Source organism: Natator depressus, chromosome 3 (genome assembly GCF_965152275.1).
Source record: "Natator depressus isolate rNatDep1 chromosome 3, rNatDep2.hap1, whole genome shotgun sequence".
In the NCBI taxonomy this organism is placed as follows: Eukaryota; Metazoa; Chordata; order Testudines; family Cheloniidae; genus Natator; species Natator depressus.
Genome location: NC_134236.1, coordinates 77284088 through 77300206, shown reverse-complemented (window position 1 = coordinate 77300206; position 16119 = coordinate 77284088). Strand labels below are relative to the sequence as shown.

The window sequence follows — 16119 nt, the reverse complement described above, 5'->3', positions numbered from 1 at the left end:
ATGTCAAATTATCTCTGTGGCCGGCTGTTGGCTAAGAATTGAAGAAGAACTAAATGTATACCCCCAATCAAAAAGGAAATTAAGAGAATCAAAAAAATGCTATCATGACTAAACAGAATAAAAGAGGCAGTTAGAGGCAAAGAGACATCCTTTAAAAATTGGAAATCTAATTCTATCAATGAAAATAAAAAGGAGCATAAACTCTGGCAAGTTGAGTGCAAAAGTTTAATTAGTCAGGCCAAAAAAGAATTTGAAGAGCAACTAGCAAAAGACCAAAAAAACTATCAGCAAAAAAAAAAAAAAATTCTAAGTACATCAGAAGCAGAAAGCCTGCCAAGCAATCAGCAGAGCCATTGGACAATCAAGGTGCTAGAAGAGCACTCAAGGAAGACAAAGCAGTTGTGGAGAAACTAAATTAATCCTTTGCATCAGTCTTCATTGCAAATGATCTGAGGGAGTTTGCCACATCTGAACCACTCTTTTTAGGGGATCAGTCTGAGGAACTGTCCCAAATTGAGGTGTCTCAATAAAGGAGGTTTTGCAACAAATTGATATGTTGAACAGTAATAAGTCACCAGGACCAGATGCTATCCACCCGAGAGTTCTGCTGGAGCTCCAATATGAAACTACAGAACTACTAACTAGGGTATGTAACCCACCGCTTAAATCAGCCTTGGTGCCAGATAACTGGAGGATAGCGAATGTAACTCTGATTTTTTTTTTTAAAAGGCTCCAGAGGAGATCCTGGCAATTACAGGCTGGTAAACCTAGCTTCAGTACCAGCCAAATTGGTTGAAACTATAGTAAAGTACAGAATTATCAGAAAGACAGATGAATACAATATGTTGCTTTTTGTAAAGGGAAATCATGCCTCACCAATCTATTAGAATTCTTTGAGGGTGTGAAAAAACGTGGACAAGGGTGATGTAGTGTACTTGGACTTTCAGAAAGCCTTTGATAAGGTCCCTCACCAAAGGCTCTTAAGCAAAGCTAACAGTCCTGAGATAAGAGAGAAGGTCCTCTCATAGCTCAGTAACTGGTTAAAAGATAGGAAACAAAGGGTGTTCAACATATTCATAAATGATCTGGAAAAGGGATTGAACAGTGAGGTATCAAAGTTTGAGGACGATACTAAATTATTCAAGATAGTTCAGTTCACAGCTAGAGTTGCAAAGGGATGTCACAAAATTGGGTCACTGGGCAACAAAATGGTAGATGAAATTCATTGTTGATAAATTCAAAGTACTGCACATAATCCCAACTATACATAGAAACTGATGGGGTCTAAATTGGCTGTTGCCATTCAAGAAAGAGATCTTGGAGTCATTGTGGATAGTTGGTGAAAAACGCCTGCTCACTGTGCAGCAGCAGCCAGAAAAGTTAACAGAACATTAGGAACAATTAGGAAAGGGTAGATAATAAGACAGGAAATATCACAATGCCATTATATAAATGCATGGTGCTCCCACACCTTGAATACTGCATGCAGTTCTGGTCACACCATCTCAAAAAAGATATGTTAGAATTGGAAAAGTACAGATGAGGACAACAAAAATGAATAGGAGTATAGAACAGCTTGCATATGAGGAGAGACTAAGAAGACTGGGACTAAGGGGTGATATTATAAGAGGTCTATAAAATCATGAATGGTGTGGAGAAAGTGGATAAGGAAGTATTATTCACCCCTTTACATAACACAAGAACAAGAGGCCACCCAATGAAATTAATAGGTAGCAGGATTAAAACAAGCAAAAGGAAGTACTGTGTCACACAATGTTCCATCAACCTGTGGAACTCATTGCCAGGGGAAGCTGTGAAGGCCAAAACTATAATTGGGTTCAAAAAAGAATTAGATAAGTTCATGGAGGATAGGTCCATCAATGGCTATTAGCCAAAATGGTCAGGGTTGCAACCCTGTGCTCAGGATGTCCATAAACTTCTGACTGCCAGAAGCAGGGACTGGATGACAGAGAATGAATCACTCAAAAATTGCCTTCTTCTGTTCGTTCCCTCTGAAGCATCTGGCACCGGCTGCTGTCAGAAGACAGAATACTGGGTTACATGGACCATTTGTCTGGCCCAGTATTAATTAACACTTAATTAGTTAATTAAGATAGCTTGATTGACATGTGATATTAAAAACTTTCCCCATCTTTTTTCTCATCATAACAGTTACTCCTTTATTAGTTTGCTTTAAAAATTTAATATTGGATAATTCATGGCAATTAATAAATAGTTATAGGTAGCAGATTTTTTTTTCTTTAACATTGGCTTGCTTAGACACAACAAATGTGTATCAGGATATTTTTAAAAAATATTAAAGATACGTAATATTTGTGTTCACTTGATCAACCCAAAGAAAATAAACACAAATTCAGTTAGTCAGTTCCATGGTGTTTACCAATATACTGTTGCTTAAAAATAAATAAATAAAGACTACAACTTCAGTCCTGGAATGTGAGAAACTAATTTTGGTTTCTTTTAGAGCCTCATTGTTACAAATTAATCAACTGCTACTTAAAGTCTAGAACTCATTAACTTTTTAAGTTTTACTGTTCCATGACTGAATTTAAATTAAAACATAAAGCTTCTTTTTTTGTTCCTATTGATCCTGTAATTGTCTACACTGCACAAGCATCCTCTTGTGTCTTAGTTAAATGTAGATGGCAGCGTGTGCTAGCTGCTTAAAAATAAAAAACTTCAATTTTACGGAAGATGTACTAGCAGTGTAAATCCACATTTCATCATTCATTTTATATGATGTGATTGAAATAACAGAGACTTGGTGGGATAACTCACATGACTGGTTTACTGTCATGGATGGATATAAACTGTTCAGGAAGGACAGGCAGGGCAGAAAAGATGGGGGAGTTGTATGTAAGAGAGCAGTATGACTGCTCAGAGCTCCAGTATGAAACTGCAGAAAAACCTTAGAGTCTCTGGATTAAGTTTAGAAGTGTGAGCAACAAGTGTGATGTTGTGGTGGGAGTCTGCTATAGATCACCGGACCAGGGGGATGAGGTGAATGAGGCTTTCTTCCGGCAACTAACGGAAGTTACTAGGTTGCAGGCCCTGGTTCTCATGGGAGACGTCAGTCACTCTGATATCTGCTGGGAGAGCAATACAGCGGTGCACAGACAATCCAAGAAGTTTTTGGAAAGTGTAGGGAACAATTTCCTGGTGCAAGTGCTGGAGGAACCAACTAGGGGCAGAGCTCTTCTTGACCTGCTGCTCACAAACCGGGAAGAATTAGTAGGGGAAGCAAAAGTGGATGGGAACCTGGGAGGCAGTGACCATGAGATGGTCGAGTTCAGGATCCTGACACAAGGAAGAAAGGAGAGCAGCAGAATACGGACTCTGGACTTCAGAAAAGCAGACTTTGACTCCCTCAGGAACTCATGGGCAGGATCCCATGGGAAAATAACATGAGGGGGAAAGGAGTCCAGGAGAGCTGGTTGTATTTTAAAGAATCCTTATTGAGGTTACAGGAACAAACCATCACGATGTATAGAAAGAATAGTAAATATGGCAGGTGACCAGCTTGGCCTCACAGTGAAATCCTTGCTGATCTTAAACACAAAAAAGAATCTTATAAGAAGTGGAAGATTGGACAAATGACCAGGGAGGAGTATAAAAATATTGCTCAGGCATGCAGGAGTGAAATTAGGAAGGCCAAATCACACTTGGAGTTGCAGCTAGCAAGAGAAGTTAAGAGTAACAAGAAAGGTTTCTTCAGGTATGTTAGCAACAAGAAGAAAAGTCAAGGAAAGTGTGGGCCCCTTACTGAATGAGGAAGGCAACCTAGTGACAGAGGATGTGGAAAAAGCAAATGTACTCAATGCTTTTTTTGTCTCTGTCTTCACGAACAAGGTCAGCTCCCAGACTACTGCACTGGGCAGCACAGCATGGGGAGGAGGTGACCAGCCCTCTATGGAGAAAGAAGTGGTTCGGGACTATGTAGAAAAGCTGGACGAGCACAAGTCCATGGGGCCAGATGCGCTGCATCCAAGAGTGCTAAAGGAATTGGCAGATGTGATTGCAGAGCCATTGGCCATTATCTTTGAAACCTCATGGCGATTGGGGGAGGAACCGGATGACTGGAAAAAGGCTAATGTAGTGCCCATCTTTAAAAAGGGGTAGAAGGAGGATCTGGGGAACTACAGGCTAGTCAGTCTCAGCTCAGTCCCTGGAAAAATCATGGAGCAGGTCCTCAAGGAATCAATTCTGAAGCACTTAAAGGAGAAGAAAGTGATCAGGACATGTCAGCATGGATTCACCAAGGGCAAGTCATGCCTGACTAATCTAATTGCCTTCTGTGACAAAATAACTGGCTATGTGGATGAGGGGAAAGCAGTGGATGTGTTATTCCTTGACTTTAGCAAAGCTTTTGATACGGTCTCCCACAGTATTCTTGCCAGCAAGTTAAAGAAGTATGGGCTGGATGAATGGACTATAAGGTGGATAGAAAGCTGGATAGATCGTCAGGCTCAACAGGTAGTGATCAGTGACTCCATGTCTAGTTGGCAGCCGGTATCAAGCGGAGTGCCTCAAGGGTCAGTCCTGGGGCCGGTTTTCTTCAATATCTTCATTAAGGATCTGGAAAATGGTGTGGACTGCACCCTTAACAAGTTTGCAGATGACGCTAAACTGGGAGGAGTGGTAGATATGCTGTAGGATAGGGATAGGATACAAAGGGACCTAGACAAATTAGAGGATTGGACCAAAAGAAATCTGAGGACGTTCAACAAAGACAAGTGCAGAGTCCTGCACTTAGGATGGAAGAATCTCATGCATTGCTATAGACTAGGGACCAAATGGCTAGGCAGCAGTTCTTCAGAAAAGGACCTAGGGGTTACAGTGGACAAAAAGCTGGATATGAGTCAACAGTGTGCCCTTGAGGCTAGACGTATAAGTAGGGGCATTGCCAGCGTATCGAGGGACGTGATCGTTCCCCTCTATTCGACATTGGTGAGGCCTCATCTGGAGTACTGTGTCCAGTTTTGGGCCCCACACAACAAGAAGGATGTGGAAAAATTGGAAAGAGTCCAGCGGAGGGCAACAAAAATGATTAGGGGTCTGGAACACATGACTTATGAGAAGAGGCAGAGGGAACTGGGATTGTTCAGTCTGCAGAAGAGAAGAATGAGGGGGGATTTGATAGCTGCTTTCAACTACCTGAAAGGGGGTCCAAAGAGGATGGATCTACACTGTTCTCAGTGGTAGCAGATAACAGAACAAGGAATAATGGTCTCAAGTTGCAGTGGGGGAGGTTTAGGTTGGCTATTAGAAAAACGTTTTCACTAGGAGGATGGTAAAGCACTGGAATCTCCTTCCTTAGAGGTTTTCAAGGTCAGGCTTGACAAAGCCCTGGCTGGGATGATTTAGTTGGGGATTGGTCCTGCTTTGAGCAGGAGGTTCAACTAGATGACCTCCTGAGGTCCCTTCCAACCCTGATATTCTATGATTTAAGCAAAATATGTTAGTAATTCTTGTGGGTTGAAGAAGAATCTGAAAAAATAAATAAGGGCCCAGTCCTATAAACACTACTAAGCTTGGTACTTCTTATCTTGAGTATCTACCATAAAGCTTAACGGGGCCACTCAAGAGCCTATAGATGATGATGTGTGTTTGTAGGATCAGGGTCTAACTCAGTAGCAAATGCTTGCAGGATCAGGCCCTAAGTTGGGAATTGGCTGAGACTTTGATTTAAATGGGCCTTAGGTCTGGCCTTTAATAATTACACAACTATCAAAAGGATAAACTGGCTGAGAAACTCTCTGGCCCATTAATGTTGATTTTCAATACTTCTTGGAACGCTGGGGAAGTTTCAGAGGACTGAAAGAAAGCTAATGATGTTCTAATATTTAAAAAGGGTACACAGCATGACCCAGGTAATTATAGATCTCTCAGCCTGATATTGATCTTGGGCAAAATAATAGAATGGTTGATAGGGGACTTGATTAATAAAGAATTAAAGGAGGGTGATATAACTAACACCAGTCAACATGGGTTTATGGAAAACAGAGTTGATCAAACTAACTTAATATCTTTTTTTGATGAGATTACAAGTTTCATTGATAAAGATAATTGTGTTGACATAATATGCTTAGAGTTTTGTAAGGCATTCGCTTGGTACCACATGAAATTTTGATTAAGAAACTAGCTTGAAACAAAATCAACATGGCACACATCAAGTGGATTAAAATCTGGCTAACAAGTCTCAAAAGGTCGTTGAAAATTGGGAATCGTCATTGAGTGGATGTGTTTCTAATGGGGTTCCCCAGTGCTTAGTTCTTGGCAATATGCTATTTAACGTGTTTATTAATGACTTGGAATAAAACATAAAATCATTACCAATCAAGTTTGCACATGGCACAAAGACTGGGGGAGTGATGATTAATGAAGAGGACGGATCACTAGTACAGAGTGATACGGATCACGAGGTAAACTGGGCGAAAGCAAGCAATATGCTTTCAGGATGGCCAAATGTAAGATCATACAACTAGGGGAACAAAATGTAGACAATACTTACAGGATTAGTGACTCTATCCTGGGAAGCAGTGACTGTGAAAAGGAATGGGCAATCTTGGTTGATAATCGGCTGATCATGAACCCCCAATGTAATACTGTGGCCAAAAAGGCTAATGGGATGTTTGGATGTATAAACAGGAGAATCTGAAGTAGGGAGGTTATATTATCTCTGTATTTTGGTACTGGTTAAACTATTACTGGAATACTAGTGTTCAATTCTGGTGTTGAGTTTTTCAACATTCTTCTGAGCTGTGGAGAGGATTCAGAGAAGAGCCACAAGAAAGATTAAAGGTTTGGAAAACATGCCTTAGAGTGGGAAATTCAAGGAGCTCAGTCTTGAATCAGAGAGAAGGTTAAGGAGTGATTTGATTGTAGTCTGTAAGCCTCTACGTGGGGAAGAGAAATTTGTTAAAAGAGGGCTCTTCTATGTAGCAGAAAAAGGTATAACAAGTAAATGGCTGGAAGTTAAAGCTAGACATATTTAGACTGGAAATAAGGGGCACATTTTTAACAGTAAGGGTAATTAACCATTGGAACAATTTGCTAAGGGCTTTGGTGTATTCTCAATCACTGGAAATTTTTTTTATAAAGATTAGATGTTTTTTCTAAAGGACATGCTCTGGCTCAAAGAGGAATTAATTCAAGGAAGTCCTATAGGCCATGTTATGCAGGAGGTCAAATTAGATTATCACACTGGTGCCTTTTGGCTTTATAGTCTATGGGTATAACATAGCTGTGAAGTTTTGTGCAGTTTCAGATGTGACATTTCCCACTAGTGAGAACAAGCCACTATTTGTAATCCCTCAGAAGCAAGCATGGAGTTGCAGGAACCAGGACCATTGGTCCATAGAGGTGGTGTGGGGGAGGGGTTTAGGAGAGTCCCAGGCAGGGATTGGGAAGCTAGAGGAAGTGTTGAAGTAGCCTGAAGTTAGTAATGATGTTGGGGGTGTTTCTGATGTGAGCCTGGGGTTCACGAGTTCAGGGAGCAGTTAGGCGATCTTGGGCCATCCTCGGTAAGGGATCTTGGAGCAGCCTTCCCTCTTTTCTGCCTCTTTCAAATTGTTCCATGCCTTCTGTGTTGCCTTTTCGGGCCCTGATCTAAACTGTCCTCCCCATGCTGTCCCTTCAGCCCCTCCCACACCTCCTGCCCCTTGCTGTCTAACCCATCTGTTCCTGCCACCATCCCATCTCCCCCGTATCCCCTCCTTTTGATTGTGGGCTGCAGCTGCCACCTTAACCTCCTGGCTGATACCTTGTGTAGGTCCCACAAGGGGACCACTAAGAGCAGAGGAAGAGAGGGAGGCAGCTTGGCTGCTTGAAATTCTTTGCCATCTCCGGGGCCAGAGGAAGATATTGTGGTTGAATCCCATAACATTCCAGCAGGGCTGTGGGAGGTGCAACAGGGCTACAAATGTATGATTGTAATGTACACAATTAAAATCTGTAGTCAACTGCTGGTTATCATCCAAGCAGGTTATGCTTTACAACAGGTGTTCATATAGATAGAGATTATATGGCATGTGAACTGTAAGCTACAATAGTACTGATTTAACGCGACGTCAGAGAAAAACAAGGAAAGGAAAAAAATGTATAGCAATGCTTTTTGGTCTAATTGTAAAGTTTGAACTAAGAAGTGTCATAACATTAAATTGTTCGGCAACTTAATCCATTTCATCAGACCTTGAATTATGTACAGTATTCAAATAAAATGTAGTAAAATATATATTTTTGTACATTGCTTGGAATAGTTGAGTCTATAGCATTTGCAGGACAGATTGAGGTTTGTAGTGAAAAGGGAAACGAAAATGGAAAATACTGAGTGAACAGCAGGACACATTTGAGGTGATTATGAAGGATGTTTCTTTATTCTGTCCTTTCTTGTGCTATCTGAAAACAGTAGCAGAGGGTTACAAGCAGAGTTCATCATAGGGTTGTCAATCACTGTCATTTAACATTTGCAATGGAAGATGTCTTTATTCAAGGACAGCTGGGCAAATCAGAGAAACAGATTTGCAGTTAGTAGTCTGTCCAGCCTACACTAAACAAACAAGGACAGGTCAGACATACCGGCCTCTCACATAAAAATATAATGGACTCTGCTGACCTTGGTGCCCTCCATTCAGCTTTATTCCCAGTTGCATAAAAGCTTCGCTACCCATTCTCAATTTCCTTTAATTACCTACATGATGCAGATAAGAAAATGAACCTCACTTACTTACAGTCAGCAATCACACACAGGAAATTAAGTGGGCAAGTTGTTTGAAATAAGATGACTGTTTTGGAAGTAAATAAAACACATCGTACTGGGGAAAAACCAGTGAGAACGTATTTTTAGGAATACCAGTCAGGCTGGAATCGCCCAGCTGATCCTGCTCCTGTCTCCTGCTGCTGCTTGAAACTGCAAGGCAAAACTAAGTAAAAAATCTCCTTGGTAAATATTCTTTAAAATATCTTTGAAGGGGACATGAGCTAAATAAAAGAGCCGAGCAAACATGCAACATTCTATAGGGCTTTAAAAGATTGTGACCTTAGGTTTAGAGAGTAAATGACCGCAGTTTTCACAAGAGATCTGGCAGAGACATCAAGGATTAAGCAGCAGTTGTCTTTGGTCAGTCTTCACTTTTAATCTGTTCTCAAAGTATGAAATAAATTAATGACACTGCTTTTATTTCTGATTATTCTTAAACTTTCTAGACTCGGTCAGTCTTTCACATTTACGTTACAGTATGTAAGTGTAATTTCAGTGTGCCATAAATGTAACTTGAAAATAATGTTAATGGTGTTTATTATTAAACAGGCTAACAGTAGAACATTTATCAAAGAAGTTCCAAAGGTGTCCTATAAATTGGGACATAAATCAGGTGTTAAGCTACTATGAATTATGGTAGTCCACCAAGGTATACTAAAAAGAGCATTTTTTTCCCCTATATCTCACTCTGAATTATTTACCGTTGTGAACATTTAATTAGTATGGATTTGCAGGAAGTCTGATTGGAGACTAAAGCCCATAATATCAAATCTGTAGTGCAAGATAGATACAAAACCCTGAATATTTTATCTTCAGTTTCAGTCTCTTTGCTGAATCCACAGTTATGAAGGCATTCACCTTTTATTACAGCATTGTCTTTCAGACTACCAAAATGTTCCTTGACCCAGTTGCTAAAAGGAATCTGTTTGCTTTAATTACAGGCACAAAAGATATCACATATTTATTTGATTTGCAAAATTTCATACTTTTAGGAAATTATGAAATCCTTCCCATACCAAGCCAGAGTAGACGCGCTTGGTGCATGTGAACAGTGAAGAAAAGGAATCCTCCCCAATTCTAAGTCCTAGAACTACAGCAGAGCCACTCAGTGGCCAAAGCTACAATTTGGAGGATGCAGTATTCCTGCTGCTGGATTCCCAGTCCACTTGGGACAGTTGATTAGTACACTACAAGATTCACTGGCCCTGCCCTTGCTACTAGCCCAGCCTGTCCCTAGCTCATCCCCAAAAGCTTGCATGCAGACACACAGGGTACTCCTGTTGTTACTCAGGCCCCCTGTGCAGGTTCCAGAAAGCCCTTGCACACACATCAGTTGCAAAGCATAGCCAGCATGTGTGCCCCTCTACAAGGCACAGAAGAGAGGTAGTGTTTAACCCCTAGTAATTAGTTTGCAGTTTTAAGAATCTTTTAGACATTGATCATCTATTGCTTGGACGTTAAATATTTGTAATATTTAAAATAAACAGACTAGAGTTGTTAGACTGATTTCAAACCCACTGTGTGTCTTGAATGTGTAAAGAAAAGCAGAAACATTTGGATATTCTCTGAAAAATGAAAATGTGCATTACTGACGGTTTGCTTTAAGTCTAAGATGGGCTTCATTACATCACTTTATGGGCCATTTAGGGTGATAGATTACCTCTATTAGGTTATGTAGTAGATCTCAAATACTGTATTTGACTAAAGGGCATATTTCAGTACTTACTATGAAATCTGCCCTATTCTGCTGTAACATAAAGATCGGATATATAAAGAGTATTTCAAACACTTTAATGGTTCCTGAATATTTTAACAAACTGTTTTTCTTACTAGCCTCTTTTTTTTATTTTATAAAGGAGTAAGCAAAAGGATGTTTAAACATCACTAGCCAAAATGGTTGTTTTTAGCAAAATCTCAGCTATATACTTTGTCAAGGCTGAATCCCCTCTCTAGCACTTGGAGTGCAGAAGGTGGGGGCCCACAAGGATTCTAAAAATTAATACTTGCTGCTCCAGGCTTGTATTAAACTCCCAAGGTTACAGCTTCTCTCTGACCTTGGCTTGGTAAATGCTGCCACCACCCAGGAAGGAGCACTTGGGAATTTTTCCCAGTCAGGTACCCTCAAGCCCTTTCACCCCACCCCCTACCCCCACCTGAGAAAGAAAACAAAGGAAATTAGCTGTGGCTACCAGCTAATCAAACAACATATGCACAAACCTCTTAGGGACACACAAATCCAATCCTGTTCTTTAAAAAGGTAAAATTTATTAAAAACAAAAAGAAAGGAAATACATTTTGAATTTAGGCTTTTTGCTCGATCTTAAAAGAAACAATTACAAAAATTAAGTATCAAGATAGCTCTCTTGAGGTTCAGCTTAAAGGTTACAAGCAAAACAAAAGCATCTGGGGTTAGCACAGAGGAGATCCACAAGCCAAAATAAGAAATAAACCTGATAGCGTCTAACTAAACATTCCCTATCCAAATTATTTCTTCTAGGTATGGAAGATACTTTTTCATACCTGGTTCAAACCTTACACAGCATTTTTGCTTATAGCATTGCTGCTCCATGTCCCTGCAGCCCAGAGAACAACAAACAAAGGAAAAGTTTCTTTCCCAATTTTAAAAAGTTCTACCTTCCCATTGGCTCTTTTGGTCAGGTGCCTTCCTTTTCTTTTCCTGGGGGACTTTTTTAACCCTTTACAGGTAAAGCAAGCAGAGAAAAGCTACCAAGAAGGATTTTATAGCTAACTGGCTGGCTGGGTGTCCACCAAAGGGAGCTACCCCACCACTTTATTTATTACATATTTTGATTTCCATGTAGTTTGTTATAAATGTCCTAAAAGAAGCACAGTGCAAAAAAGTTCTACTTAATTGCAATTGCTTTCTTGCATTTTATGTACTAAAAAACCTATTTTGCCTCCTTTTTAATTTTTTTTTTTGTTAAGGATGCTGAAGAGTATGCAGATCTTCCAGTGAGACACAATGAAGATCAGATGAACAGTGAGTTGGCAAAACATCTTCCCATTGAAGTCAATCCTCATTCATTTGACAGTTCCCACACAAAAACACATCTTCTGCTGCAAGCCCATTTTAGTCGTGCCATGCTGCCTTGCCCAGACTATGCTACTGATACCAAGACAGTGTTGGACCAGTCTATAAGAATATGTCAGGTACAGTAATCCATTTCGTACTTTATCTGATGCTTTACTCTTTGGCATTAATGTGTTAGAATATTTTTTTGGTCCAGGAAAAATCCACATTGTTTTCTGGAGATGTATTGCAATATGATTTTGTTGAGGACTGGAACCACCTCAGACAGACACAAATTTATTTAGAAAGTGACCAAATGCCCACAACATTACAGAACTGAACGTAAATAAAGATAAAACTGAATGGCAATAGATATTGGTACTGGTTTGAAAGAGACAGTTGTTGCCACTGGTTTCACTACTTCCACCAACACTAACTTTCAGTACTGTTAATGCCGAGTACATAGGTGCTGACTCTGTGGGTGTTAACAATCTAATTTTAGATGAGATTTTCAGTTGCTATATTCTCCAGTTGTCAACTACCACAGGGCTGGAAGAGCAGGTTGCCACTATTCAAACTGATTTTAAACCACTCTCCAGGTTTGGGACTTTTGCAGTTCCACAAAAAGCCCATACCCCCAGGCATTCTAATTTGACCATAAAGAAAACCCATAACACACAACCACATGCACAACTGTCCCCATCAAGGACATTTTAGAGCAGCAGTATAAATCTGGAATAGAGTAAAAGGAATATTTACACAGTTCTATGGGGCAGGTAAAGTGCAGCTGTAGTTTGAAGCAGAAATAGGCCAGCTTCTACCTGCTACTTCTAAAGAGGAAGAAAAGTATTGTGGTTAAATACAGGACTCGGACTCAGGAGATTGGCATTCGGTTCTTGTGTGACCTTGGACAAACCTCTTAATCTGTCTCTGCCTCAGTTCCCCATCTGCGAAACATAGGGATAGCAATATTTCTCTTGTCTTGTCTACTTAGATTATAAGATCCTGAGGGTGGTCTTACTATTTGTATGTACAGCGTATAGCACAGTGGTGGGCAACCTGCAGGCCGCATGCGCCCCAGCAGGGTAATCTGATTGCAGGCCGCAAGACATTTTGCTAACGTTGACCGTCCGCAGGCATGGCCTCCCGCTGCTCCCATTGGCCAGGAATGGCAAACCGCAGCCACTGGGAGCTACGGGGAGGCCATGCCTGCGGATGGTCAATGTCAGCAAAATGTCTCGCGGCCCATAATCCGATTACCCTAATGGGCCGCAGGTTACCCACCACTGATCTAGCATAAGTAGGTCCAGATCTTCATTGTGCCTTTAGGCACTGTTCTAATACAACTAAGTAATAAGAGTCATTTTATTGGCTGTGCCAAGCTGCCAGTCTGTAAAACCAGTTCATGAGAGAGGTCCCATGGCAACACTCCTCCCAAAGAAGGTGTGCCATTGTCTGATAAGGGTAATAAGCAAATCATATCACAGATATTTTTATTTCTGTAGCCAGAAACTTGGCAAACAGGTTTTGAAAGGAACCCCACTCCCTATATTTCTAATTACTAAAACAAAGGTGATGAAGATTTATTTTAAAGAGAAATTCTTGTTCTTTAAACTTTGATTATGAATGGAGTCCACAGGATAGACATCATTAGTTAGGTCAGAAATTTCACTTCAATTTCATATAAAGCACGTAATTCATTTAAATAATATTTTGTCGTATCCATGAGTTTTTACTACATAGAAATAGTTAGGGAAAAAAGTGAACTAAAGATCTTTTTAGTTATTTTTAGTACAAATATTTGTACTAATGTGCTAATCCCTATCACAGGATAGGGATTTTTAAAAACTGTTGTCACTTTTTAAAAATGAAGTATTCAGGAGTTACATTCAGCAGAAAAAAAAGTTCCTGAACAATATCTTACTATAACAGAACTTGTTTGTGCCTTTGTCCTCTACCCATAGATATTGATATATACACAGCCATATGAGGCAGGAAAGAAAGAGCGAGAAAAAAAGAGAGAAAAACATTTTTGTGTTTTGAAACTGTCACATGGTTTACCTCTCTTGGGAGAATATTTGCTTCATCTTATTAGTCATGGTTTCCAAACGAAGGTTAAAGTTCCTAAAGCTTAAACAATAGACAGAGTTACACTTTCCGTACTGGTTGTTACCTTTTTCCCTAGCATTGACCTGTTGATGAACTCTGGGTCAACAGGGGTGGAGAAAAAAGATCTTAGTTGTGAGAAAGGAACTGATCGGAGAAGGATCAGTTGATAATTTGTGTGTGTGTGTATGGTTCTATCTCTGTGTGTGTGTGTGTGTGTGTGTGTGTGTGTGTGTGTGTAAACCATTGTGGGGAGGGGCAGAGGCGACATCAGGAGTCAAACTGGTCAGATTGTGACAGCTCAGTGAGCCATTATTTTTTCCTAGAGGCTTTCTTCTTGTGTTCAAGATGCTAAGCTTTTATTTATTTACTTATTTTTAAAAAGTCTCCAGCTGTCAAGTTTGTGCAGATAACCTTCAAGATGTGAACAAAATGTAAACTGATGCAGTGAAGCCTGCCAATGGCCACATCATAGAATATCACGGTTGGAGGGGACCTCAGGAGGTCTTCTCGTCCAACCCCCTGCTCAAAGCAGGACCAATCCCCAATTTTTGCCCCAGATCCCTAAATGGCCCCCTCAAGGATTGAACTCGCAACCCTGGGTTTAGCAGGCCAATGCTCAAACCACTGAGCTATGGTGGGCTCCCCACAGCAGTGCTGCGTTGGTGCTCCAGGGAGCCATTGGAGGAGAATTTCAAATGCTTATGTCTCAGCAGAGAGGCCCTGAACTCCCACCCCATCTCATGCCCACTGCAGAATGGAAGATCCCTACTTTCCACCCCCACATACAAGCCTCTTTAACCTCAAATCTCCCACATGTTTCTCACCCACTCCATCATTCCTTCTGTCTCTGAGCCTGCCCCTTGGTTCTTAGGCCTTGTCTACACTACCGCTTAAGTCGATGTAAGTTACGTTGCTCAGGGGTGTGAAAAAACCACCCCCGAGTGACATAACTTACATCGACTTAACACAGTGTCTACACCATGCTATGGAAGTGGGAGACACGCTCTCGCCAACATAGCTTCCGTCTCTCATTGAGGTGGATTAATTACGTCGACTGGAGAGCATGCTTTCATCAACGTAGCGTGTCTTCACCAAACGCACTAAATCGATTTAGCTCGGTAGTCAAGACAAGTGTCTCTGTGCTGAGCAGAGCTAGTGATGAGTCAGGAAAGCATGCTAGCAGTGTCAGATAACAGCAATAGTTGACAGATCTGAGCAGTTCTATCAGCTAATCTTTGCAAAATTCTATTAGGTTATTTTTAAATGTTCCTTCTGCAATCATTAATCAACCTTTTACTTAAAAAATCAAGTTGTCCTCTGAAAATGTATTGATCCAAATTTGGAGACTAATTTCACCAAATTCATTTCACTTAATTAAAGCATAAAATGGGGACGGGGGCAGGGGGGATTAATCCTGACTGAAGTTCAAATCTCAACACATTTACTGGTGAATTACTAACAGTTCCTTCATAACACACATCCGTGCACACACAAATGCCCTTCACACACATTGTGCATGCTTGTTATACAAATACCATGCTTTGTAAAAGGAAAATAGTCATCAAATACTGTCATCTAAAATTCATATTTCTTTCCTATGTGTACACCTGAAGTCCTGAAACTTTTGTAAACATAAATGCAGCATAATCAGACAAACAGGAACTGTTCATAGGCTAATCACATAAATCTATTTAAATCACTAAGTTTATTTCTTGGGGCTTCCAGTGCAGAAATCCTCCTAAGGGCAGGTCTTCACTGCCCGCTGGATCGGCGGGTAGTGATCGATCTATCGGGGATCGATTTATCACATCTCCTCTAGACGCGATAAATCGATCCCGGAACGCGCTCCCCGTCGACTCCGGAACTCCAGCTCGGAAGAGGCGGAAGCAGAGTCGACGGGGGAGTGGCAGCAGTCAACTCACTGCCATCCTCACGGCCAGGTAAGTCAACCTAAAATACGCCGACCTCAGCTATGCTATTCACATAGCTGAAGTTGCGTATCTGAGGTTGACCCGCTCCTCCCCCTGCTAGTGTAGACCAGGGCTAAGTTTTCCTTCTCCTCTTTCAAGACAGGTGTCTTTAAACAAAGGTATCTTATTTAGTGGTCATTATATAGATCCATAGATTCTAAAGCCAGAAGGAACCACTGTGATCATCTAGTCTGACCTTCTGTATTCCACCGGCAATGGAACTTCCCCCA

At 40.8% G+C, this 16119-nt stretch overlaps 1 protein-coding gene across 3 annotated transcripts in view; it reads left to right on the top strand.

The window, feature by feature from the left end:
• ASCC3 (activating signal cointegrator 1 complex subunit 3) overlaps window positions 1–16119 on the top strand; it is a 513547-nt gene that overhangs the window by 472731 nt on the left and 24697 nt on the right. For all 3 annotated transcript variants that reach the window (XM_074948158.1, XM_074948157.1, XM_074948156.1), the window contains exon 37: window positions 11726–11950. In XM_074948158.1, coding sequence (XP_074804259.1) covers window positions 11726–11950 — 225 coding nt within the window. The remainder of the gene's footprint in view (window positions 1–11725; window positions 11951–16119) is intronic.